The sequence below is a fragment of the Callorhinchus milii genome, unplaced genomic scaffold (assembly GCF_018977255.1).
Source record: "Callorhinchus milii isolate IMCB2004 unplaced genomic scaffold, IMCB_Cmil_1.0 Scaffold18, whole genome shotgun sequence".
Classification (NCBI taxonomy): Eukaryota; Metazoa; Chordata; class Chondrichthyes; order Chimaeriformes; family Callorhinchidae; genus Callorhinchus; species Callorhinchus milii.
The window spans coordinates 5,172,494-5,200,463 of NW_024704759.1; the positions used below are offsets into that span (position 1 = coordinate 5,172,494).

Sequence of the window (27,970 nt, forward strand, 5' to 3'; positions counted from 1 at the left end):
TAATCCCGGCTTCTCTCGCCTCTCCTGATAACTGAAGTTCCTCATTCCTGGTACCATCCTGGTAAATCTCCTTTGCACCCTCTCCAATGCCTTCACATTCTTCCTAAAGTGTGGTGCCCAGAACTGAACACAGTACTTAAGGCCTAACCAGTGTTTTAAAAAGGTTCATCATAAGTTCCTGACTTTTGTATTCTATGCCCCTATTTATAAAGCCTTGTATCCCGATTGTTTTTATAACAGCTTTATCTCCCTGTCCTGCCACCTTCAAAGATTTACTTATATGAACCCTCAGGTCTCTCTGAACCTTCACCCCTTTAAGATTGTACTATCAGCTTATATCGCCTCTCCTCAATCTTCCGCCCAAAATGCATCACTTCATCTGCCCGTGTCGGCCTATTTTACCAGTCTGTCTCTGTCCTCTTGCAGTCTGCTACTATCCTCCTCACTGTTTACTACTTAGTATCATCTGCAAACTTAGAAATTGTACTCCCTATACCCAAGTGCAGGTCATTTATATAGATCAAAAACAGCAGTGGTCCCAATACCGACCCTTGGTGGATACCACTGCACACTTACCTGCAGTCAGAAAATCAACCGTTGACCACCACTCTCTGCTTTCTGCCTCCCAGCCAACTCTGTATCATGCTGCCACTGTCCCTTTAATACTATGGGCTTCTATTTTGCTTACAAGTCTCTTATGTGCACTTAAACGCCTTTTGAAAATCCATATAAACTACGTCAACTGCACTACCTTCATCCACTTTCTCTGTTACTTCATCAAAAAACTCTTATCAGGTTTGTTAGACACGATCTGCCTTTAACAAATCTGTGTTGGCTGTCCTTTTTTAACCCATATTTTTCTAAGTAAAAAATTTATTTTGTCCCAGATTATAGTCTAGAAATTTCCCCACTATTGACATTGAGCTGACTGGCCTGTAGTTCCTGAGTTTATCCTTCTGCCTCTTTTTGTACGGGGAAGTAATATTTGCAACTCTCCAGTCCTCTGGCACCACCCCTTTAGTTGAAGTCTGGACACGTGTCTGTGCCCAGTGCCATGGCACAGAAGAGGCTATTGTGTCTGTGCCACCTCCCTCAAGAGCAATCCTTTCAGTTCCACTTACCTGCCCTTTCCCCATACTCCTGTAGCTGAGTCTTTTTAAGGTAAAAGCAGTTCCCTTTTGAAGATCTGGTTTTAACAGAAAAAGCTGGGTGGCGAAAATATGCGTAATGGAGGCACAAAAAAAATGGAACAGGGGTACAAGTAAACATATCAAAAAGGAACTTGGAAAGCCTGAAAAGGTGGAAATAAGAAAAAGAAAATACGTTAAGGGCTTATAATGGACAGAAGATGGGTATAATGAAGTTGGTCACATTAGGACGGAAAGAAAAGGGAGGAAGTACAGAACAGCATTCCATGTGAGAGAGCAGCACGTGGGACCAATGTTAAGAATTGATATGATTCAAGAAATGAAGTTAATAAGGAGAGTAAATGAAATTAGGAAAAGAAAGGAAAATAAAATGTATAAAGACTGTGTCTGTGTTTGTGACTGTGGATATGTTTAATGCGCAGGGAATACCCAAAATACCCAGGGATTATAAACTAAGGTTAGAAGTTTTGACTCGGTAGTAGTTAATACAGTTTCCTCCAATTATAAAGCTACACATATCTCCCTTTATAACTTTATGAATTTGCTAATTTTCTCCAGTCTTTACTTAGAGGCGAAACCACTCATCCTTGGTATCATCTTTATAAATCTCATCTGCACCTTTCTGTGGCCCTGATTTCCTTCCTAAAGTAGGGTAACAAATATTGGACACAATACAATTAACTGCAGTCTAAGTAATTAATTATACCCTTGAGATAACCTCTTTGCTTTTATATTCTGAATCAAGACCAGAAGAATGTAATGAATCCGTCTTCACTGAAGTAGGATATTCCACATTTGTTTTGTGAAATTCAAGCAAAACATGTAAATTTTAAATTCTAGGGATTGGCAGTGAAAAACAAAACTTCAGATGCACAAACAGAAGTTAACATCATCTTACATGGAAGTAATTCTCAGGTATGTCATAGAATCATATATCAGAATTCTACAGCACAGAAGGAGGCCATTCAGCCCATCGTCTCTGTGCCAGCTCTTTGAAAAGAGCTTCTAAATCAATCCCACTGCCCCGCGCTCTCCCCATAGCCCTGCAAACTTGTCCTCCCTAAATAATTATCTACTTTCTTAAAAGTTGTTATTGAATTGGCTTCCACCACTCTTTCAGGCAATGCATTCCAAATGCGACCAACTCGCTGTGTGAAAAAATTTCTCCTCACCTCACTTCTGTTTCTTTTAACAACTATTTTAAATTAGTGTCCTCGGGTTACCGACCCACCCGCAGTGGAAATAGTTTCTCCCCCACACGCCAGTAGAATTATTTTATACGAGAGTTGTTTTTCACTTTGATATATTCAAAGACTTAAGGGGCATTCTTTCATTTGTATAATGCTGTGATGTTGACAGGCTATGGTGGTTCAAGACCAACTTTCACCACCACACCATACTGAAAAAGGATTATTGGGAAGTGAAAGAAAATTTAGTGGCAAGCCAGAATGTTTACGAACGATAGACACAGACAGTGAGGGTATTGCCAGCCGAAAACGGAACTCTATGTACCCTCCATTGGCAAGTATTATACAAGTAGTATTATATTATGCTTGCAAATATGGTAATATCTTCCATAATGTTCTATTTTATTGTAACTTTACATCATAATTATAATAATCTTCTAAAATGTTGTACCCCTTTGGGGAGATATTCCTCCTCGGTCTAGACTTACTCTATTTCCTAAAGTGTGAGGCCCAGAATTGGACACAATACTCCTGCTGAAGTCTAACCAGCGATTTGTAAAGATTGAACATAACGTCTCTTGCTTTTATACTCTATGCCTTTACAAAGCTTTTTAACAGCTTTGTCAACTTGTACTGCCATCTTCAAAGATTTGTGTATGTGAAACCCCAGGTCTCTCTTTTCCTGCACTCCCTTTAAAATTGTACCATTTATCTGCTCATTCCTACTGCCAAAATGTATCACTTCACACTTCTCTGCATTAAATTCCATCTGACATGTGTCTGCCTATTTCACCAGTCTCTATGTCCTCCTGCAGTCTGCTACTATCCCCCTCACTGTTTACTACATTTCCAAGTTTTGTGTCATCTGCAAACTTAAATGTTGCTCTCCAGGTCAATAATATATATTAAAAAGAGCAGTGGTCATAATACCAACCCCTGGAGGACCCTACTGTATACCTCCCACCAGCCTGAAAAGCAGTTCACCACTACCCTCTGCTTTTGTCAGCCAATTTCGGATCCATGCTGCCACTGTTTCCTTAATCTCATGGGCTTCAATTTTATTAGCAAGTCTATCATGTGACACTATCAAATGCCTTTGAAAGTCCCTATACACAACAGCAACTGCACCAGCTTCAACCCTCGGCATTACTTAATTGAAGAACTCAATCAAGTTAGTTAGACATGATTTGGCTTTAACAAATCCGTGTTGGTTTTCCTTTATTAACTCATGTTAATGATTTGGAGTTCATAATTTGGAATTCTTGGCCATAGAAGCATTTTCCTTGGCTCAGTTGAGAAGTCCATGATCAAGATGTGATCAGATCTGTGAAAAAAAGGGGAAGCGCAAGAGAATGAGGGAGGTTTCCAGACCACCCTCACTGTCACTCAGCACCCTGGAGGCGAAGTCAGTTTTGCAGTGAGCATGTTTCTTTGCCAGTGCCCCACAAATGAACTGGATCAAGCAGTTGGTGTTGAGTAAACCCTGTATGTTATTGGGTTGGACCCAATGAAATTTCATTTCATACCCTATCTGGGGGTTGGAAAACTTTCAATGTAATTTTCTTTTTTAAAAATGTAGCCTGCTACAGCTTCCAATCAGAAGATGTCTGAAGGAACAATGATGGTGACTGGTACGAAGAGTTATTGTGCATCAGCTGCAGTAGATTGTAAGTTAAGTAAATCACAAAGTAGACTTCTGTGTATAAAACTAGATATTTAGAATTCTTGAGTTGATCTATAATAATGAATTCATGTTTTACCGAATGTAAATTTGTTTTTGAATCATGATCAGCAACTCAAGCAAAGAAAGGCAGAGTAAAACTACCACTAGAAATGAAAAGCTCATCTGCAGGAAGCATTTCATTAAAAATCAATGAACTTACATTTGAAGAAATGGAACAGGGAAGCTCTAAACATCCTAAAACCACAGCCAGCAAACCTACAAGAGAAAGGAGCTCCAAGGTATGTGGATAACTGAGACATTGATCTGTGTGACATAAAACCATATCTATCCTTTAGGGCTAATCTCCGCTACTCCCACCCTCTCCCTTTTCCTTCCTCTCTGACATCTCTCCTCTCTTCCCTGTTTCGCTGCTCCGAACGCTGCGCATAATCGACGATTTCAACCTCCACCTGAACTCCCCTTGCACCACTTCTGACTTCACTGCCCTCCTCTCCTCCCTAAACATCATCCTTCACATTAATTCATCGACCCACAACCGTGGCCATGCCCTCGACCTAATCACCCATGGCCTTGACATTTCCAACCTGAGCATAGTGGACAAGACCATCTCGGACCACTTCCTTATCTCCTTCTCTCACAGTCCTCTCTCCTCCACCAAGCCCTCAACCATACTCTACTGCCCGTGGAAAAGGCTACCCCCTGAGACCCTCACAAAGGCTTTCACATCCTCCAATACCCTATCTCTCTGGCCTTCCACCCACAGAGAGCCTGAAGCAGCTGTCCAGCTGCTCCATGATCGCCTCTTCCACCTTCAACTCTCTCGTCCCCCTGAAATCCAGAACCATCTCCAAACCCACCCGATCTTTTTGGTATAATAGTCATCTTTGCTCCCTAAAAACCCAAGCCCGGCTGCTCGAGCACAGATGGCAGAAAACTGGCCTGATATTTCACCACCAACTGTGGCTCGAGAATCTCCACAGCTACCGCCGTTCTTTTGACGCTTGTGAAAAACGGCCTTCTACTCCAACATTATCTTGGAGGCAAAACAACAATTCCAAAGTCCTTTTTTCCACCACCCACTACCTCCTCCGTGCGTCCAGTCCCCTCAGGCCTCCTCAATCGTCACATCTAATGCCAAGTGTGAGGAGGTCATGGACTTTTCAACCAAAATAAATAATATCCGCCAGGCAGCCTCATCCTCCTGCCTCTTGTCACCTACCACCACCTCCTCTACCCGCACCAAACTCCACTCCCCAATTACCCCAGTCCTTGCCAGACTGCACTGGCTGCCAGTCCCAGAGAGGATCAACTTCAAGATCCTCACTCTTGTCTTCAAATCTCTCCACTCCTCTGCACCCCCTACCTCTCTGACCTCTCTCACTACAGTGCCTGTTGTCTTCGTTCTACCAGATCTGGCCTCCTCCTTGTCTCCTGAATCCTCCGCTCCACCAGCGGTGGCCGTGCCTTCAGCCACTACGCCCCAAGGCACTGGAACGTCCTTTGCCTTGCCCCCTCTCTTCCTATTTTCAGGTCTCGGCTGTGTTTGCCTACAAAATACAGTCACTACATTTGACAGTAATTGTTGTGAAGGTTTTCAATCTGATAAGGTACTATTGAAATGCACTTCATCTTTCTTTCCTGTCAGCTGTTAGCAAAACAATATAAATTTACCTTTATATAGTGCCTTTCACGAGGATGTGCCAAAACACTGTCTTTTGAGAAGAATTGTTCCAAATGTTGATGGATTGCCAAAATATAAATTCTTGGGTCATTGCAACTGGCTGTCCTGATCATAGAGCATCATATCATTTTTTCTCCTGTTGATCAAACATCATTTTCAGAATCTCTCCTTATATCAGCAGGCAGCAGTGGACCTTAAGATGTAAGTGGAACATCTGCTAAGTTCCAATATATCCTGCTGAGGCTTCTAAGAGGAGCTACAGGTGAGGTGCTAGGAATGAACTGATGGAAAAGGCCTTTACAGTAAACAAGTTAAAAATCTGCTGAACAGTCATCACAGTTACCTGTCAAATCTTTAGGATATCCCAGGGATGGCACTGGAACATCTAATATATTGGCTTTTCCTGGTTCATGCCTGAATAACATTGCATCAACAGCAGTCATTTGGGTGTTGATTCAGGAATGCAATTTCCAGTGAGCTTGAATATTTGGATGCTAAATTGCTGTGTATTTAATCTCTGCTGAGCAATGTTTGAAGGTGGCAGTGAAAGGTTTATGGAAAGTGCCAATACTACATTCATAGCAAAAAAAACTCAAGTTTGGCTACTCATTTTCCACAAAAGGTAAATAAATTATAAAGGTTGGTGTAATTAATAATGTTATTTCTGTATTTCTTGCAGAAGATTAGTGCCAGCAAAGTGGCAGAGATGTTGCAGGAGGTTACAGCTTCATATCGTAAGGAGAATGTTCTGTGATTCAAATCAAACTGATGATATTTCAAACACATATATAATTGTCATTAATATATGTATATAACTTACTTTTCAGACAAACCAGGTGATATTATTCCAGATTCTCAGCCTGTGGGATTCAAAGCAAAGCCTGTGTAAGTCTTCAGATTGTATTATCAGTATATGAGGGGAAAGATTCTAGCACAACATTTGTAGACTAATGCTGTGGACTTAACTTTGTATTATATTTGGTTAGCCAAGTATCTGATGTGTGTTGAATCCCATCAATCTGCCAAATCAAAAATTTGGAGTGTAAAATACTGCAATTGATGGTGCTACACCGGTGAAATTCTGTAGGGCTCTTTTCCAACATTAAATGTCACATTAGCAATATAAAAATCCTTAATTGACCCTCATTGATATGACCAAATGCTGTGGACCATGTTTTCTCTCTGAGTTCTGTCATTTTAGATTGCTTTAATACCAGTGTCCATTTTGACGGTGAGGTCTTGGACAAGCATACTAAAGGCTGATGTAGAAGGATAGTTTGAAAAGCAGATAAAATAGAGACCATGATCCTTTATCTAAATAATTTCTATTTCAACCATTAGATAAACAACAGTTCTATCTTCTGATATTACACCACCTCTTATCAGATCCTTCTCTTCCCAGACAACAAAATATTCCTTGTATTTGAAACAGCATCTTTCACATCAGCAGCTCATTTCAAAGTGCTTCATGGGATTCACTGTAAAGTGTGGCGACTGAGTATTTTCAAGGCAGATGTGGCAGTTAATTTACAACACCATTCCACAGAAAGCCATGAATTGAATGACTAATTATATCTGAGGGATTGTTAGTTTTCCCGGGAGAAAAACACCCTTTTGTTTTTGAATAGTGCCTTGGGATCTTTAATGTCCACCTGAACAGGCAGACGGGACCTCATTACATCTCATCCGAACGACAGAACCTTTGACAATCTCAATACTTATCAACCTAGACCTTCTGAGTTCAAAAACCTCGAAATTCATACTTAAATGTTTACTTATATTTATGTTAAAAAAAGTTTGTATCCATTTCTAGAAAAATTAGTTAATTCATTTATTTTTAGATTACCTGGTCTTATTGACAGTAAGTCGGTATTCAAGAAGTGTTGGATTTCTGATAGTCCTGTTTCGAGCTGCAGTACTCAGGAAAAGCGCACCTCCTGTCTGGAATACAGTTTTCAGCAAGGTAGTTTTTTCCTGTTGAATAATTAATACCTGTCTTGATTATTTTTATAGTACATTATCTTTCCTGATTATGGTAATATTGTCACAATTAAAAATACTGTATCAGCATTTTAGAATCTATTAGTTTTACCACTAATATCATGATTTCAAATCTCCCCCTCTCTCTCCCTCCCCCTCTCCCCCCTCCCTCTAACTTCCCCTCTCTCTCATTCCCCCTCTCTCTCATTCCCCCTCTCTCTCACTCGCCCGCCCGCTCATTCGCTCGCCCTCTCACTCGCTGGATGCGGTCCGTGGACCTTTCTTAAATAGGGAATGCGGCCCATGGCAACCATTAGCTTGGACCACCCTGCTCGAAGTTAATATGTTTTCCTATTTTAAAACTAGATAACGGAATTGTTAAACAGCAATCATTCTACTCAATATTTGATGGCAAATCACCAATCCAGGAGGTGCAGAACAATTCTAAAAATCTAAAGAGGAAAAAGATGGAACAGCAACTGACAGAAAAATTGGAGAAGATAACTCCAGGAAAAAACAATAAAAAAGGAGGAGCAGAAAGTTACTCTACCAAAAGAGTACAGCATTGCCTGGATACTAAATTATCCCCAGAACTTTCTACAGTTGAAACACTAGCATTGGACTCAGACTATAAGACAAAATGCACCGAAACCTTAACTTCAGGTTATTGCATTAGAAGATCAGAAGTGGCTAACGGTAAATTCGATGACATTTGTCAGAGTACTATATCTAATAAACAGGACGGTCCAAAGAGAGACAGCTGCTCAAAGAGATTTGGTGTGGATTTAACTTGTAAAGAAGATGAGACTGAAGATGATCAGGTAAGGGAAAGCAATCTGGCGGCCCACTATCTCCAATGAGACATCTTATATGGACGTGACTCGTGAGAGCCCCATGTCAAGGGGAGACCATGGGAGAATGTGCCAGATTTTCCAACAACTAAGGGATCCTAAATCAAAATAATCATTATTTTATAAGGACATGACATTACAAGGGAACTAGCTTTCCTCTGACACCTGGGAGGCTTCCTGTTCTGTGACCAATTTGTTTCCCTACAGAGACTAATCTTTCACTTAAATGAATGTAGACAGTTTTTTTTTACTCTCAGAGATCACACTATATTTTGAAATCTCTATCAAATGAAACTTACTCAGACAATAGCTTCCTCACAGGGATTCTCTACATTGGTTGGTTACTATTAACCAAAGAGTCCTTTGAAATGTTCCGTTGGTGGTCCCAATATCTCCAGGGTGCCACTCTATCTAGCTACTTTAAGTAACATTCAAGATGTTTCTCTCACTGGATGGGGAGTAACTTCATAGTCAAAGGTCACTGTTACTACACAACAGAAAGCAGTGATAGCAGTCTGGCTAGCGTTGTGTCTTGTGATGTCCTACTAATGTGAAAGGTATTATACAAATATAATTTGGTGTTGCAAACTTTCCAGCACGCAGTCAGCAGCACATCAATAAATTTGTGTATTGACAACTCATCGGTGGTATTTTGGGGCATAAACCATTAAACAAATCAAGCCTCGTCTTTAATTCCATTTCCCTTCCTATACTCAATCATATCTTGGCATTCTTACCTTATCTTTTAAATCGACTTGGTACCTGCAACCTTTTGAGGCAATCTCTTCCACCTTGCTGCAACAATATCTGCAATAATATTTTCTGTTTTGTATTCTTAGCTTTACTTTGTCAATACCAAAATTATTTTGAACACTTCAATCTGATGATTCAGGGTTGAATCCTTTCAGGTATCGTGATAGTGAATTGTTGCTGGATTTCCTCCACAATCATAATAATAATCCTTGTATTTGGTATAGTGCCTTTCATGTCAGGAGGACGTCCCACAGCGCTTCACAGGAATTACTGTGAAGTGGAGTGATATTGTATTTGTGGACGAACATGGCAGCCAACTTGCACACATACCAATATCCCACAAATAGCCATGAAGTGAATGACCAATTTTATTTGGCGGTTGCTGGCCAGGGTACTGGGAGAAATTCCCTTTTCTTTTGGAATAGTGCTGCGGGATCTTTAACGTCCACAAGAACAAAGGACTTCTTTAAAATAGAAGAAATAAAAGTTTTTCTTTCTAGATTATTTAGTTTACAGAACTACAGAGGAACAAAGTGGGATTTTGCAGTTTTGAGATAAATTGCCTGAGGCTTTTAGAAAAATCATTTTTGTGTTAATTGCTGATTCTGGATAGCTTGAGTAATGTGATACTATCTTATTGCAGAGGGAAAATGATGATGAGAACGAAAGCAATACTATTACTCAAACAATGATTAAAGAAATTGCAGCAAAATATAGAAAAACAAGAGAAGCCCCATTGGCAGATGAAGATGTGAATATGTTAATCCTCAGTAGGTAAGTTTATGTCCTTGTAAAAAATTTCAGGTATAGAAACTGGATTCTGCATGGATACAAGAATGATTTTCATGTTTTTTTAATGTTTGTTCAAGATTGACACAGGCATATAAAACAAGAAAAGGTTGTCTGATTTATCCTTGGTCCTGTTTACTCAGTATCTAGTACCTCTACTCCACCAGGCCCAAGAGCACAAAGACCTTAGAATATTTGTTCTCAATTTACATCTATTGCTGTTGCTAAGCAGGTACCCTGTAAGTAGTATCGTCATCCACAGTGTTGCAGTTCTCTAAAGCACTGTTGATGCTCCAGGACAAGCGCTCCCGGACCCTACCCCACGTAAAGGACGCTATATAAATGCAAGTTGTTGTTGATAATGGACCAGTCAGCTTGGTTCATTAGCGAGATTTGCCACTTAGCACCTATTAACCCTGCAACCCAAAACCCTAAAGGACAGGATTCAATAGGAAGACAATCAGTGTTGGTAATAGTAAGATGTGTGTTTTAGCTAGTCCCATTAACTGGATATCTGCACTGAATGAGCAGTGCTAAAAAATGTTTTTTTCACTTGATTTCTGCTAGTGTTTCATTCTGTAAACATCCTAATTTTGGTTCCAGTTCACTCCTACCACTATCTTTTCTTCCAACAACGTGCATTTATATAGCACTCTTCATGCAGCGTAGCGTCCCAGAGCACTTGACAGTGGCGGAACCTGATATCAAACTGGGGGGAAGGGGGAGGTAACCATAGTCATGGTTGAAAAGGAAGATTTTCAGGCGCGACCTGAAGATGGGGAAGCAAGGGGCAAGGTGAAAGGATAAAGGGAGCGTGGCCAGAATTTCAAACCTCGCTCAACTTGTCCTTCTTTAAAGGGATAAAGCGAGTTCCTGTTATATTTAGAGGTTGAACTTTGAAAGAATAAGGAAGACCAAGTGTATTTAACATTTGTAGATGTTTATTTTTACTTTTCTATTTTGATTTTCCAGATCTCACTTGGATAAATCACAACCACTCAGTAATAAGCTTCCAAATGTAAGTAACAGGTGAACCCTTTTTTTACAAAATTGTTCTAGAATTACTTTTGCAAAATATGCAAAATCAAAGTGAAAGTTTTAGAATAAGACTTGTTTTCAAAAGGATTTAGTTTTGAAAATATGTCTTAATCCAAGTCTGCAAGTCATCTTTTTTGACTTATTAATGGCCGTAGTTTACTTCATAAGTGCTTTCCAGTAGAATTGTGGAATCCTGTAGCTTAGTGGTTAGAGCACTTGCCTCGCAAGCGAGAGGACCTGGGTTCGATTCCCAGCAGGGCGAAACGTTGGGCAAGTTTCCTTACTCCACACTCCTCTGTTTACTTAGCAGTAAGTACGTACAGGCTGTGTAAGTAAGGAAGGCAAAGCTCACCCAGCCTCTGAAGACAGAACTTGTGCAAGATGCTTTTTCACAAATGGATGATAGTCAGTATCATAGTGTAATGAGGGGACTGAACTTATTCAATGAGGAAGACCATTTAAAAAGGAGATTATATGTAAATGCTGCTCCTGCAATCTTCTTTGAATACTCGCATGAAATAATCAGAACTGTGTTTAACATTTAAAATATCCTCCATTAGTACATATTTTGTTTCTCATCTGAGCCAAAGACTTGTAGAATCCGAGGATGGGTGGTGCTCATGTTATTCAGGCACCAGGGTCATAGTCAAATCAAATCAACAGAGTATATGAACTGCATATTATTATTTAATGAATATTTCTGCTGGCTTGCAATAAGATTTCAAAACTGTTAATATATTGATCATTCACAAGCAATGTTTAAACAGGAAAAGAACGCAAAAAGAGGATCTAGTAAAAAGCAAAGGGTGACTGCTAAGAGCAAAATGAAAGATCGGTATGTATTAAAAAATCTTAAAGTCATGGTTTCTAATGCAGTCATTGCTTTAAATAAAGTTGTGATACTTGTGCATGATAGAAGGAACAACAATCAGCTGTAATGTTGTTTCCTATATAAGTGACTTTTAACGCTTCTAAAATCATATTGGATTTATTTCTGAAATGTAATCTGGAGGAAGATGGGAATATACATGACCAGAAAAGGTGTTTGTGGTACATCTATCTGACTGGTCCCAATGAGTCCCGTTGAATTAGGCTATTCATTGAAATGTAGAAATCTGCAGCGCAGAAGGAGGTCATTCAGCCCATTGAGTCTTGACAGAACAAGGAGAACAATTCAATCCCACCATCCAGCCTTATCCCCATACTCCATCAAGTCCCTCTCTTCATTTGCCTGTCTACTTCCCTCTCGAAAGCCATCACTTTACTACCTGCAATATTTTTGAACCATCATGTTTCTTTATGACATTAACACGATAAATAACATTTCCTGCTTAAAATTTAGTTTTAAAAAAATGTTAACTTGGTGTATCATCACTAGAATTCCCATAATGATGCAAAATACCTTAAAAGGTGGTAGTCATTCCTTGTTTTTTGCTACATCTTGACGGTGCCTTCACAGTGGAGGAAATCAAATGGTGGATAATATTTGTTTTACACCAATTAACTTACGGTTTGGTAAATCACAGGGTGAGTTATTGAAATATTTTTTCCAAACTTGGTTTATACCCAAGACACTGGATTACAGTAAATGATTTTATGTTTTTTGGAAGTTGTCTGTTTTTGTGGATGCCTACTGAATTAGCGCTCTCCTGTCTTCAGCACAACTGATGTATACAATTTTGATGCCAACTCGATAGATGAACCCACTATAAAACTAGGGGTAAGTCTGCATAATTGTATTTGTCCTGGAATGATTTAAAGTTTCTGTATGTGCTCAGTATTCTTTACTAATGAGTGACAGTGGAGGGGTTTTAGTTCAAGGTTCTCCTCAATCAGCAACTCTGTTGTTGTAAAATAAGGTCAAGAAATTATTTATTTTGCCCCCATGAGGATATATTGAAGATCTACTGTATTGAATCGCACATAGAGGTGTTGTTAAATTTATTTCCGTTGTGTCAAGAAGCAGCTCTCCTAAATCCCTTCGCTGGTGATTGATTCCCTCATAATATTCCCTCCTATTCTCCCTGCCCTCCACCCTCCCTTATCTCAACCCCCACGTCCCCGCTTGGGTCCAAATCCCTGACTGTCCAGCACCTTGGGAAGTCCTCCCAATGTAAAAAGCACTTATACAATTGTAATTTTGTATTGTATGTCAATGGTGCAACAATGTTTGGGGGAAAATATTTTGTGTCTTTAGCTCTAGGTTGCGTTCAGTATAGTTGACAACTCCATCCTTCTCCACCATTTCTCCTCTCTGCTTGAAATATAATGGCTCTGTCATTTCCTGGTTTCACTCCTTTCCATTCCAGCTTCTTCGCTTAATCAGTGATTTCTGCTCCCACCCCGCAGTCACATACAGAATTCCTCAGAGATGTATCCAGGCTTATGTGGCATCATTAACATGACAATCGGGTTTCTATGCTGTCCACAGTACAGAAACCGCCCTGGTCAAAGTGACAAATGACATTCTGTCCATCTGCGACCAGGGCTCCCTCTGCCTCCTCGTCCTGCTCAACCTCTCATACACGTATTTGTTACCTTAAGGCTCGACTCATTGACGTCTCTGCTGTCTTCGACACCGTTGACCACTCTATCCTCATCCACTACCTCTCCTCTTACCTCAACTATCATGGCTCCGTCCTGTGAAAGGCGCTATACAAATGTAATCTTGTTGTTGTTGTTGACTGGTTCAGATCGTACTTCTCACACTGCCTCCACTTCATCTCCACAAATGGACCTTCACATCTCCTCTAGCCCCTGCCCCGTCTCGTGTGGCAATCATCAGGGCTCTATCCTTGGTCCCCTCCTCTTCAACATCTATATGCTCCCTCTTGGTGACATCATCCGCAGACATGGGGTCAACTTGCACATGTATGCCGATGACAACCAACTGTACCTCTCTGCCTCCATCCTTGACTCCAGGGTTACTGCTGTCCTGACAGAATGTCTGTCGGACATCCAAGTCCTGCATGAGAGCTAAATTTTCAGTTGAACGTTAATCAGGAGACCGAGGCCCCTCCTGATTTGCTCCCGTCACCGCCTCCACACTTCAGGTGCTGACAACACTTCCATCCATGGATGCACACTCCACCTTACTAAGCCAGTCCGGAGCCTTGGCGTCTTGTTTGACCCTCAGCTATGCTTTCTACCCCACATCCGTGCCATGATCCGCTCTGCCTTCCCCCACCTCTGCAACATCACCCGGCTCCACCACTGTCTCACACTGCAGGCCACCGAAACCCTCATACACACATTCATTACACCGTGGCTTAACTATGCAAACTCCTTGCTTGTCAGCCTCCTCCTGCCGTGTCCTCTCCCGCACCGGGCTCTGTGACCCTATCACCCCCAATCTCGCCCAACTCCATGGGCATCCCATCACACAGAGGATACAGTTCCAGATCCTGGTCCTCACCTTCAAAGCTCTCCATGGTCTTGCTTCCCCCTACCTCTGCGACTTCCTAACCCCCTACCATCCTGCCCGCACCCTCCGCTCAGTGGGCTCTAGCCTGCTTCATGTCCCCGGCCTCACTCACCCTACCATTGGCAGACAGGCCTTCTGCCACTCTGCCCCCACCCTCTGGAACTCCATCCCTGAGTTCTTCTCCCTTGCCTCCTTCAAGACCTATCTCAAGACAATCCTCTTTGACCATGCATTCGGTCATCCTGCTTGCCCCCCTGCCCTCCACCCTCCCCAATCCCGACCCCTAGTTTGGGTCCGAAACTCTGACTGTCCAGTGCCTTGGGACGTCCTCCCGACGTGAAAGGTGCGATACAAATGTAATTTTGTTGTTGTTGAAAGTAATTAGATATTTTTTGCAGGAGCTTTCAGCCACACTCTATTTCCACATTTGGAAAGTTGTACAAAAACTGTAAATAAAGCGTTGAAGAATGCAGATTGAGTGATATGAAATTAGAGTGGATCGCTCCAGGGGAGCAATCCCACTAGAAACCTGATGGACTAAGTAAGCATCCTTCTGTGCTGAATACAGGATACAGGATGATCTTGGATTCTACAATCAATTAAAACAGATTAAGGAGAAAAATAGGAAGATTTACAGAATAGGGACGGTTTGGCCCAATACCAGACTACGCAGAATCAGGTTATAAAGAGAGAGAATAAAAAATGGCAAGGGAAAATGGAAAAGGACAAGGCAGGAAGTTCATGGGTAACTGGGAAATCCCCACCTTAAATGACCTTAACAAAACTGATACAATACGGTTCAAAGTCAGGGAAAGAAGCCCCACTTGCTGAGTAAATCTATGTTTCTTGTCATTTCGTAGGTAAAGTTCACAGCCGGATATCAGCAACCAAGGACTACTATGAATACGATAAAGTATGTTTGCAATTGTTCCGTTTATTAAAATATGTTAGAAAGCAATGTGAAAGTTAAATTCATTAGTATTCTAAAACATTTTTGTTCTTTATTCTTCTGATTTAATGATTTGCAGACAGCCTAAAGAGCAAAATATACAAAAGAGTCTTACAAGAAAGGAAGAGGAAAATAAGGTGAGTTAATTTGGCAACAGGCTGATTAATTTAAAGCAAATATTCTGGGGAGAAATTTCACCAGGTTCCAGATTTACTCTATTTATGTAACATTTTGGAGCATCTGAAATTTGGCAGGCTCTTGATTACAGCTTTAAGTTTGAAACCAGTTTTCTATAAGTTCTTTTAAGAACTACAGAATACCAGTTTTAAGTTAACACTTAATTCAACAGTTTGCCAAACACTGAACCTTCTAAAATGCAATATAAATCTAGACCTGGGTGGAATTTTTGCGACATTATTTTGGTGCTATTTGTTATGTTCTCAATACTCAATTTGTAGAAAACTCTTATTCTCAGCTCACAAGTTACAAATCAAACAATCCAAAACCCTCTAGGCAGTTCGCCCTGCTTATCTACCTCCTGATCCCCTCTCATTGGTCCTAGTTAATTGGTCCTTATTTTCTTAAAGGGTAGATTTATCAGTCTCCAGAGAGCACCTTTCTAACAACTTCACTAAACAATTTATCACATAGCATTTAATGAACTTAATACTTCTGTGATTCTTTGACTGGTTTGGATCCAGCAGAATCTCCTATGACTTTTGTAGAATAAAACCAGAAAAGCTGGAACTCCAAAGCTGTTTCTTAAAAAATTGTATCTTAAAAAGAAAGATAGGTTAATATTTTGAAATGAAGAATTGAAACCCCTGTGTATGGGTGAAGGACAGCAAACAAAGAGGAAGACAGGCAGAAGCTTAAAACAAATGACTTCTGGAGACAGCTTAAGATACTAACAGACTTTGAAATGTCATGAAATAGAAGCCCAAGAAATCCATAGAAGAGGCAGTAGGGAGTCCTGCAGCTCAGTGGTTAGAGCACTCTCTTTGCAAGCGAGAGACCTGAGTTCAATTCCAGGCAGAGGGCGAAACCTTGGGCAAGTTTCCTTACTCCACACAGAGCCTAATAATAATCCCTCCAAAAACCCAAAACAATAATAAATTGGTCATTTTCAATCTACGACTGTTTGTGGGACGTTGCTGTGCGCAATTGGCTGCCGCGTTCGCCCACAAATATACAGTCAATTCACTTTACAGTGTGTTCTGTGAAGCGCTTTGGGACGTCCTCCCGACGTGAAAAGCGCTATATCAAATGCAAGGATTATTATTATTATTATTATTAGTAAGGAAGTGTGAAACTCCAGTACAGTGTTTGGAACACATTGGTATGACAGACCCTGATTGTTGATATCCAATAGTTGTATATTCAAATATGCTAAAACTCGGAGTTGGCAGATTGAATTTGCTATGATTGAACTTGCTGAAAATGGGATAAGTCCCATATTAAAGTCCGCTCAAAATCCCAATGATAAAATCAGAGTGCACAATGCCTACTTGAGTGCCCAGAAAATATTTTGCTATATTGAGAACATGACTTGATTAATGGGTGGATTTGATGTGTTCTGCTTCAAACTGAGACGATAAACAGTACTTGAGCCTGGTTAGTGATTGCTTACTCTGTAAACTCTTGTCTGCAGCCTGCAGGGCGAAAAAACAAAAAGCGCTTCTTCACTGATACAGACACTGATGGCAAAACTGATATCAGTTGGCTGCGAGAATCTAACAGAAAACCCAAACGGAAAATGATAGCTTATGGCAGACAAAGAAAACAAAACGTAACTGAGAACACAAATGAAGGTAACATGAACATAGTATGAAAGTAAACTCCTGATAACTCGTCACTTCAAGGAGAAAAGGCTCAGTGCCGAGTTATCCGGAGTGGTGATTTAGGTATAGGTCCTCCCGGGCCATAAGGAGGTGCTGTGACTAGTGCGGACGCTTAGTGGAGGTTGGATGCGCATTCTCAGATGCATTGTAGAAGCGTTTGGTTTGTTGGAGTGGCCTCTGCCTGTCTCAGGATATACAGGGAGGCAGGGCAGGGGGCGTCCAGTAGACCAACCTCTGCTGAGTGCCCACACCGGTCATAGGATAGGGCACCATCTTATAGGATGAATTACTCAATCAATTTTGCATTGTAAGTACTTAGAAGAATTTCTAGCATGCAACTAGTTATGTGTTAAGAAGAGTGACAAGTAAAGCGGAGCCCCTTAACATTTTGTATGGGAAGCAACTGGGATATTGACAGCGTGGCTACATAAGTGGTAGTGACCAGTTAAGCCAATGTCTTATTATCAAGAATTTACTGTATTTTTGAAAATCACTTTCTAAGATGAAATTCCCAGTAATGGGAATGGACCTGCTTGCTGTTTAAACAGTTTTATTAGAATTAAAAGGTAGACCTGGTTTGAATGTGTCTGCTGAATGTTTTTTATGAAGGATAGTTGGATTTTAAGAACCTGTGGCCTGTGTGGCCATCTTAGTCATATGACCACTCTTTTGTGCAAAGTCTTCTGAAGACCACAGAATGGTTCAGGTGAAGAAGGTAAGACTTGGTGGAATTTTGGGCCTCTGACTTCTACTTTTTTACATATTCTAATTATATTCAATAAATAGTGCTGAGATCACATCTTATATTTGACCTTTTTAAATATTGTACTGATTATATTACAGAAGGTCATGCAATTCCACACAAGAATAAAATTGAGAAGAAATCAAAGCTCAGGAAGGTAGGCAATATATTTTAAAAGGAAAAGTAGTCTGCTTCCAACAAGTCCAGTGAAAATCTGCTGTTTTCACGCAGACAATGAAATGGTTGCTGGAGATGTCTCGGGTAAGTGTACTGGCCAAGTGTCAATGAAAGCAATGGCGTCATATTTCCTATGCTACACAAACCACTTTCAGTAGATCTATTTTGTTCATAGACAAAAATGTTTCAGTTAAAAAGTGAAGATAAAGTTCAGTGCACAAGGTGTTTGTGTGTGTGTATATATTAAAACACAGAAAACCCATGTGGATTATTCGATATGGGGCTCAAAATTCCAGATAGTTCATTATATAAATTAAGTTCATTGACGTAATTTGGGGACTTCATAGGAAATCAAGTGTTAGTTGTACTTCATAAATCCCTAATAGACACTAGAAATGCTAGAAATCTCAGTTGAGGGAATAACTTTTTGGATGAGTTGACAGGTTTTTTACAAGCTGGCTGTAAAAGGAGGAAGTCACGCAACATGGAATATTGCAATCTTCTTTACATCGAGTTATTCACTGTTGCATGAAAAAAGTTTAATTCTAAGAATACCTTTCAATTGTTGTGCCCTGTTATTTGAAACTTCTCTAATTTCCTCTGCCTCGCAACCTATTTCTCTACAGTTCGACAATTCCCACCTACCTCTTCCTGCCCCTCCTTCCCTGGCTTGGTTTATGGCACTGTCTTTGTAAAGAGCTACAAGACATGATTGTATGTGTAGGACACTATATAATGTAAGTTGTTGTGTTTTAACAGAAGTCTGATGAGTTAGAAGCCAAATTAATACAAACGCGGCCTGAAAGGAAACCAGCAGCTTGTCGCCCACGGAGAAAAACTGCTGTACAAACATGTTACAGAGAGCTATCAATGTCTGAGCTTGATAGTGATCAAGAGTCCTTCACCTTCTCTCCTCGGAGAGAAAGAAGTATAATCAAGGTAAAGAAAAATACTTGTATTTTATTTCAGGAAGGAACTTCATGTTGATGGGTAATATAACCATGGTCAGCAATAGGTGCCTATATAAAAAAACCAATCTTTGCATTTGATATAGTGCCTTATCACGTCTTTGAGACGTTTCAAAACACTTCACACAATATACTGTAAAGTGAATTGACTGTATATTTTGTGGGAGAAACGCAGCAGACTATTCTGCACAGCAGTGTCCCACAAACAGTCGCAGATTGAATTAACAATTTTTTAAAAAAAATCAATTTAGGCTTTCCTCTGAGGCTCATCCATTGTCTCTAATCTGGACTTTTTGAACTTCTGATTTACAAGGCTCCTCTCACTGTTTTGCTCTGCAGAATAAGAATCTGTTTACTGGTTTAATGGAAGCAGCTTAGAATTTAATTTAGTGAGATTTTCAAACAATATTAGAAAATATGCAAAGCATTTTGCTTTAATAATTAAAGAGTGAAAAAAACAAAACCTGAGATGAGGGAGTTTTGGCTGATTTTTGTTTATACTTTTTCTCAGCACAAACCAGAACCAACTAAACGAGTTTCTAAGAGCAACAAGAGGGAAGCTACCACGCCAATTGTTTCTACAACCCCTCATGAGCTGTCACGTTATAAGAAGATAGAAGACTTCCGATTCCTCTCCTTTCCAGCAGTCTCATCAATTGAGAAGTTAAGATGTGAGAGTTCTTTAGTTTATGTAGAGATAATGCAGAGAAACTGAGTATGCAGCCTCAGCATGCACTTCTTTAACACAGAAAGATGGTAATAGTGACATGGGACAAAAATTGACATTAATAATTGCAGTCAGAGTTTTTCCCATCAGTTAACACAATGAATTTCAGTAGGAGCTGAATTATAGAATTAATATATAAGTAATACAACCTGAAATTATATTAGATTATACCCTTTGACTTTACTGTATAGATTATTATAGACATTATAATAATAATAATAATAATAATCCTTGCATTTGATATAGCACTTTTCACGTCTTCTAGACGTCTCAAAGCTCTTCACAGAATATACTGTAAAGTAAATTGACTGTATATTTGTGGGTGAAACGCAGCAGCCAATTGCGCACAGCAGTGTCCCACAAACATTAACTGTTACCTAACCTATTTTGTAGACAAAAGGCAAAGTACTTCAGATGCTGGAAATCTAGTGCAAATACAGAAGTCGCTGGGAACACATAACAGGTCATGCAGCATCCATGGAGAGAGGAAAATGAGTTAACATTTCAGGTCTATGACCTGATGAAAGGATTTCAGTGATACCACTCACAAACCATTTAACATGCCATAAACACTGTGTGTACACCTTCAGCAAAACTGCCACACATGTGTGATGAGCTTGTTTAGGGCATAGCTCATCAACGATAGGAGATTCCCCCGCCAAACAGATGCCTATGACAGGATCCATTCAAGACCTTTCTGATGAGTTATAAATCATGTCTATGTCAATCGGGTATTGCATTAATGGTAGACAGACAGACATTTCGTCTTAATTAATGTAGTTGTATCTCTCTAGAAGGGTATGTGATTTCTACTGTCGCTACTTTGTTGCAGAATACTATGTCTTCCTCATATTTTGGGGCTTAATTAAAGCATTTTTTTGTATACCTCATCAAAGATAAGAGATTCCCCCCCAAAACAATATGCCCATGACACTCCCCTATGCAAGACCTTTCCAGCAAGGTATAAATCATGTCTCTCGGTTATTGGCGGACACACAGACAGACATTTTGTCTTTATTAGTATAGAGCATATATTTAACCAACTTTGTAGATCTGCATTGGCTTGTTTTCTTGCTGCGGTTTTAAATAGGAACCTGGTTAATATAATTACTGTATTAATACCTTTACCACTGTGCAAATAATGATTATGCTCAAATGGTTCATTCTTTGTAGATAAAATGTGCAAGATATTTAAGTGCCTGGAGGAATTTGTTTCACTTTGTTTAGTTTTGCCTCATTAGAATTATAGAAGTTGCTTTTGGCCTTTGATCTTAAACTGATCTTAAACACCAGTTTGTCCATTGGAGTTTATTACTCTAATCCCAATTCCCTGTTATTTCTCCAAGCCATTTATATTTTCCAGGTAACTTTTTTAATTTAGTTTTTCTTAAAATATTTATCTTCAAGAAATGCTCTTTCACATCCTCTGGTATCCCTATATTACTGCTTTCATTGGTTAGACTCCAGCAGCAACAGCAACAACTTTCATTTATATAGAGCCCCTTACGGAGGATAGCATCACAGAGCAGTATCCCAACGCACATTCTGGGGTCCCCAAGACTTGGCTCTTGCCAATCTGCGCCTAATACTTTACAGAATTAGATAAGCAGGATGCATCCATTCCAACAATCTAGCTCAATAATTTCCATGTGTAAGTGGAAAGCATGGAATTCTCAGTTTGGTTTGGATACTCTTAAGCATGGTGATGGGTTTCCGTGTTTGTCAGACACTTGGCTGACCTCCCTGCCCCCCTCCCCCCCAAAAAATGCAACTTTCACCTTTTTCATAAAATCAAAGCAAAGTACTTCTTAGCATCTGTAATTTCTTCATTTTAGATAAAGTGTGTTCCCTTCATCTCTCAGGGGAAATGCTCTGAGGTAACTTGGATTAAAGCTGTTCTAAGATTGGCCTTTCTAGTTTGATTTTTTTATGTTCGTGGTTTCCATTTCAGTGACATTTAGGAAACTCAGATTACTTAATATCTGTATTGAAATATTTGATTTCAGATGAAGAGATGTCTGAACCAAAAAATTTGACTAGCTGCTCATCACCATTGGAATCTGAGCCTTCTATGCAATTGGACTCTTCACCAGAACTGTTACGTGCTCCCAGTACCTCAAAAGGAAAAACAGCTATGAAATTCCATAAGTCAAGGAAAAGTTTTGCGAAGTCAATAACACCGCAGAGTTCACCAAGCCAATCAACAACAAAGAAAAAGTGCACCGCTGAAGATGTGTCATCTGATTTAAGCCTGAATTCCCTGGTATTGCTGCTTTTATATTTTAATACAACTGTAATCCTTGCATTTGATATTGCAGTTAAAATGTCTGTAAATATTTCATAGGTAATTCCTGTCAAATGCAATGACTGTCTCTTTGTAGGTAAAGTGGCAGGCACAAACAACCAACAAGCGAAACACATTGTTGTTTCAGAGAATCAGCACAGCACGGTTAGCCGCCTTCTGGCTGTAAGGTTCAGTGGTTAACTCACAGAACAGCCTGTTCAATTCTGTCCGGTTTGATTACCGCACAGAACAGCCACTAAATCAGTGAACAGGGAACTGAATAAGCTCCTGAACAGCAAAAAATTAAGTGATACAAGAAGAGAGCTGGAAAAAAGTTAGAAAAACATGTAAAAGTGGCAAATATATCATCACCCCCCCACACACACACCCACTGTGCAGAATGTCTATATTTTGGAGAGCTGTTCTTCAAAGGACATGATTATATTGATTATGATTGAGAAATCTTGGTGGAGGCGAAAACTCTTAATTTAAGACAAGGGCTGGATAGAGTGGGAGATGTAAAGCAGTGGCAAGAGGACAATAAAAATTGAAGCTCTTGTTATAATATTATGTGCCCTCATGTTGCTGATGCTTTTCTCTGGTGTATTGTAGCCGCAAGTGATCCCATCAGTGTTACAATCTTGTGAAGTGGATGAAAAGATTGAAGAAGATGAAGATCTTTATCGGGAATCTCTTACAAAGAATAATGAAGAATGCATCAGTGTTGATAAATTTCGATCACCTGAAGGATCAGCTTACACAGCAAGATCATCAAGTAACTCTTCATTAAAAACTAATTTGAGCAAGAAGATTGGCGCAACAACCGGTGAGGTACACATAGTGGTTTTCTATTTCCAGCTGCATTGTCTCATGGATATATTTCTTTGATGAGTCCCTTTGTTCTTCAGCTCCTTGTAAGATTCTCCCCTCTACCAATTTGTGTATGTATATGCGCTATATCAAATACAAGGATTATTATTATTGTTAAGTCATTCATATACTGTATATGGAAAAAAAGCAAGGCCCCACTCCTGTGGCATGTCCCTAACTACCTTCCTCCACCTGGAAAAATAACCGTTTAGCCCTACTCTCTGCATTCTATCCTTCAGCCATCTTTCTATTCCAAACTGCCATGTTTTGCTCCATTCCATAACACCTGAGTTTCTCCACCAGTCTTCTGTGTGGCACCTTTTATGCGCTCCCAAACAACACCAATGTACTTTTCTCCAGTCCTCCACCCTTAGCTCTGAGTCTTGCCTTTCCATGTCTATTATATAGAATCTAATTATGATTGCTATTCTCTGACTGTTCCCCCACAGCCAGATTAGTTACTTGGCCCACCTTATTTACCAAAACTAAATTTAGTGCTGCCTCCAACCTTGGGCTGTCACAAATTGCTTAAGAAAGCTGTCTTGGATACATTCTCAAAATACAATGCCCTTCAATACCACCCTTATTCCAGAAATCTTGGGATGGTTAATGACCCCCATTATTACCACTGTTATAGTAGCCATGTACTTTTCTAAACAGCCTATGAATTTTGTCAATCTCCTTGCCACACTATTGGGCAGTCTAGAATGCCATAATAGAGTGACTACTCCCTTTTTACTTCTTACTTCCACTCACAAAGACTGAGAACCTTACTGTCTATAATATTCATTCACTCTACTACCATAAAAAGGTCTTTGATTAATACCACTACCACTCCTCCTAACTCCCTTCTCTATTTCTTCTGAAAATACTGTACCAAGGAATGTTTAGTTCCCAATCTTGCCCGCCCTGAAGTCATGTTTTTGTTAATACTCTTACATCGTATCCCCCTATCCCTGAGCTTCAAATTCAGCCATTCTATTTCTCACACTTTCTGCATTAGTATATAAACACTTTAACTTGGCCTGTTGTACTTTATTCTCCTTATTTACATTTCCTGCTGTCAACCATAACCTTTTATGTTAACTGGTGCAGAGAAGCAGTGGCTGAGTGGAGTGGGATTTTGATTTGTTATTTTAAATTTGTGATGTTACAGCTGATTGTGTTTAGTTAACCCTTTAAATCTCAGTCTGGCTCAGTTGGTAGAACTCTTGCCTCAGATTGTGTATTCAAGTCCACGTTGGGATTTGGAATTTATATGGTCTAAGATGACTCTCCTGTTGGCGATGCAATCATTTGTTTCAGACTAAAGTCCTGTCTGCATATTCAGGTGGACCTTAAAGATCCCATGGAACTAATCAAAAAGAGAAAGGAGTTTCTCCTAGTGCTCTGGCCAACAATCCCACAAATAAAATGGGTCATTCACTTAATTGTTGTTTATGGGACAATGCTGTGTGCAAATTGCGCTTGCCCACAAAACACACAGTCACTGTGATTTACAGTAAATCATTTTAAGGCCTTTGGGATGTTGCCCCAACTTGAAAGCACTAAACCAAATGTAAAGATTATTATTATTTGAAATCACTTTTAACCTGCCAGGAAACCTCATCAACGTCAGCCATTATGGAAGTGAACAGGAGGCAGATTGACCGAATTCTTCAAATGAAAATTCATGTATCAGGTAAACATTGCCGGTCAATTCTATACAATATTTACTCTAAACTTAAGACTTGGAGTTGGGTTATTGGATGCCCAGAGCTGCGAGGCACTGTCACCAGAACCATCAAACACAAGTGCTTTATCCACCACCCACCACAAGGAGAATTCAACACTGGCACCTCAGCCACAATGACAGGGCATTATCACCCTCATGAGGGATGACTTCCCCATCATCTATAAACACCTGAAACAGGAAGCATAGTGGGTCAGTAAAGCTGTTTTTTTTGAAACTGGGTATCTTCAGCCATCTCTCATGAAGAGAGATTGGAAGGGGCCGTGATGGAGGTTTTTAAGAAGAGACACCACAAGGTAAATCCAAGAAAAAATATTTCCTTTACTTGTAGAATTGATGATAAGGGGCTTAGTCACACGATTGTTAGCAAACAGATTAGAAGGAATTTACTCGCTCAGGAGCAATAGCGCACACATACAATGAGCTGAATGGATCCTTCGGTGCTGAAAGTGTTTGTGTCTATGTCAATGTATCTGTTCTCTGATCTTTATTCATATTCAATAAATATTGCATTTATAGACCTAACTTTACTCGACATTATAATTAATTAGATTGTATTCATACTTTTCTTAGTATCCATATATCAGTGGATTAGATTGGATATTCTGGTACTGGGATTGGAATGAAATTCCATCTGATGTTAATTTTAGCTACATTGCAATGATATGTGCAAACTACATTTTAGAATTGATCTTAAAGCTGCTGTTGCCAGGATTAGGGATTGCAAATTTATTCTGTGTGCACAGGTCCATCTAGTCCACGTTCCTCTATACTAAAACGAATATATAGAGAGGTTCATCCAAGCAGTCCTGATGGTATTGTTGATGAGGTCGAACTAAAAGTGAGAGGAATGCGGCTACATCCCAGAAAATTGTTTAAATGTGATATTGAAAACCAGAGCATTGGCAAAGGTACTAATAACTCCTCTCTTTTATATTCTGATTCCAGCTTTACTCTGTTGCAACCTTACTCATGTTTATTTTCAGTATTGTGGTCAATATTCATTTATTCATTCATCCAAATTGAGTGGTGGTACCTAGAACAAAAGAGAAGTAATTATAAGAATTAAAGGTTCTTTCTTTGTCATTAAAATTTGAAGAATGTACAGTCTATTTGGGGGAAAAAAGTAAGATTAAACTTCAAAGAAATAAAATAGGATTGATCGTGTAAGTCGTATTAAATGTTATTGTCCCAACTAATACGACTTGTGTGAGTTTTACTGTTTTATCGAACCACTGATTATCCAGTGCCTTGGGACGTCCTCCTGATGTGAAAGGCGCTATGTAATTTTTTTGTTGTTGTTACCAATTTCTACCAATGTCATTTCCACCACTTGTGGACTTGGCAAGATATCAAAACACAAGTTACAGGTGAAAACCACAAAGTACAGCAGTGCATAATTTAGTTATTAATAATAATCTTTACATTTGGTACTGCACTTTTCACATTGGGAGGACATATCAAAGTGCTTCAAGGATTTACTGGAGTGACTGTGTGGGTGACGTTAAAATAGTAAAGAGAAGGGTGTTTCTCTATTAATTAATCCTGAAGGCAAACAGCAATGCAAAGACGCTGTTTTCCACTGTCCATCACCTCTTCCGTGCACCCCCTTAAGCCCTCTCTATCCTCACATCAAACGCCAAGTGCAAAGAAGTCCTACATTTCTTCGCCTCAAAGATTGAAAACATCTGCTTGGCTGCATTGACCTCCCCTCCATCCCATGTCCCCTTCCACCCCACCCAGACCATCCACACCACCTCTCTCAAAATACACAACATCCCATTTTGTATAAGCTTCCCTCTTGCCCCTTATTATCTTCCTGACATTTTTTGAAAGCCATGGTACCCTGTGGTTAGTTGCATTCCCCTTGCATCTTGTTGGTATGTGCTTGCTGTGCGCACTTGAAATCTCACCCTTAAATGGATCCCATTGCTGATCAGTTACTTTACCTCCCAGTAGAGTTACTTTACCGCCTGTGTCTGATTTATCTGTGCTAACTCCCTCTTTATCTCGACAAAATGTACTTTTCTCCAGTCCTCCACCCTTAGCTCTGAGTCTTCAACACAGTCGACCACGCCATCCTCCTCCATTGTCTCCCTCATCCACCCTGGTGAGACCGCACTCGCATGGTTCGAGTTGTACTAAGCTAACTGCTTCCATTTCATCTCGGCAAATAGTTTCTCCTCCCACTCTCACCCGGTCACCTGCAGAGTACCCCAGGGCTCCATCCTTGGCCCTCTCTTTTCCTTATCTATATGTGCTCTCCGGGCGATGTCATCCGCAGACACCGGGTAAACTTCCACATGTATGCGGAGGACACACAAATCTACTTTGCCTCCTCCCGTACCAACTCCAGATCCGCTAATGCTTTTATCAGTTTGTTTGGCAGACATCAAGGTCTGGATGAGTGTAAACTTCCTGAAGCTGAATGTGGGCAAGACGGAAGCTATACTCCTTGGCACCCATCAATGTCTTCACTCCTGTGGATCTGAACTTCTCAACCTTCCTGGGCTCTCCCTCAGACTCTCTGAACCAGTGTGGAATTTAGGCATCCGGTTTGACCCCCAGCTGTCCTTCCTCCCCCACATCCAGTCCTTGACCAGGACCTCCTTCTTCCACCTCCGCCACATTGCCCGCCTCCAGCCATGCCTTACCCCCAAATGCAGCCGAAACCCTCATGCAAGTGTTTGTCACCTCCTGCCAGGATTACTCAAACACACTCTTCGCCAGTCTCCCCAGCTCTACTATTCACAAATCCAGCTCATTCAGAACTCTGCTGGACCAAACTCCGTGCCCACATCTCACCAGTTCTGGCCCAGGCTCCACTGGCATCACCGAACGGATCGACCAAGATTCTCACACCGTGTTCAAATCCCTTCACTCTCTGGCACCTCCCTACCTCTCCGACCTCCTCACTACCCAATCCACCACCTCCACTCAACTGCCACCGCCTCCTGCTCGTGCCTTGCACCCTCTGCCCCCACCGTCGGAGGTCATACTTTCAGCCACTACATCCCGAAACTCTGGAACACTCTCCCTGAATCCCTCTGCCTTGCCCCCTCCCCTTTTTCAAGTCCCGCCTGAAAACCTTCCTCTTCCCCCACCACCACCTCCCTGGCTCGGTGTCAGGCTTCGCCACTGTTAA

At 40.4% G+C, this 27,970-nt stretch overlaps 1 protein-coding gene across 2 annotated transcripts in view; it reads left to right on the plus strand.

Moving 5' to 3' along the window:
• The window catches only part of LOC103171724 (synaptonemal complex protein 2), a 55,835-nt gene that overhangs the window by 19,933 nt on the left and 7,932 nt on the right, over nucleotides 1-27,970 (plus strand). Inside the window, exons 16-37 of one of the 2 annotated variants that reach the window (XM_042341850.1) lie at nucleotides 1,989-2,063; nucleotides 2,508-2,669; nucleotides 3,915-4,002; nucleotides 4,128-4,297; nucleotides 6,380-6,434; nucleotides 6,528-6,585; nucleotides 7,542-7,663; nucleotides 8,047-8,501; nucleotides 9,928-10,058; nucleotides 11,046-11,091; nucleotides 11,879-11,946; nucleotides 12,771-12,831; nucleotides 15,396-15,448; nucleotides 15,564-15,621; nucleotides 17,136-17,295; nucleotides 18,169-18,224; nucleotides 19,004-19,183; nucleotides 19,724-19,883; nucleotides 21,946-22,202; nucleotides 22,836-23,054; nucleotides 24,693-24,774; nucleotides 25,572-25,736. In XM_042341850.1, coding sequence (XP_042197784.1) covers nucleotides 1,989-2,063; nucleotides 2,508-2,669; nucleotides 3,915-4,002; nucleotides 4,128-4,297; nucleotides 6,380-6,434; nucleotides 6,528-6,585; nucleotides 7,542-7,663; nucleotides 8,047-8,501; nucleotides 9,928-10,058; nucleotides 11,046-11,091; nucleotides 11,879-11,946; nucleotides 12,771-12,831; nucleotides 15,396-15,448; nucleotides 15,564-15,621; nucleotides 17,136-17,295; nucleotides 18,169-18,224; nucleotides 19,004-19,183; nucleotides 19,724-19,883; nucleotides 21,946-22,202; nucleotides 22,836-23,054; nucleotides 24,693-24,774; nucleotides 25,572-25,736 — 2,881 coding nt within the window. The remainder of the gene's footprint in view (nucleotides 1-1,988; nucleotides 2,064-2,507; nucleotides 2,670-3,914; nucleotides 4,003-4,127; nucleotides 4,298-6,379; nucleotides 6,435-6,527; nucleotides 6,586-7,541; nucleotides 7,664-8,046; nucleotides 8,502-9,927; nucleotides 10,059-11,045; nucleotides 11,092-11,878; nucleotides 11,947-12,770; nucleotides 12,832-15,395; nucleotides 15,449-15,563; nucleotides 15,622-17,135; nucleotides 17,296-18,168; nucleotides 18,225-19,003; nucleotides 19,184-19,723; nucleotides 19,884-21,945; nucleotides 22,203-22,835; nucleotides 23,055-24,692; nucleotides 24,775-25,571; nucleotides 25,737-27,970) is intronic. The other variant, XM_042341851.1, reaches the window with a different exon arrangement.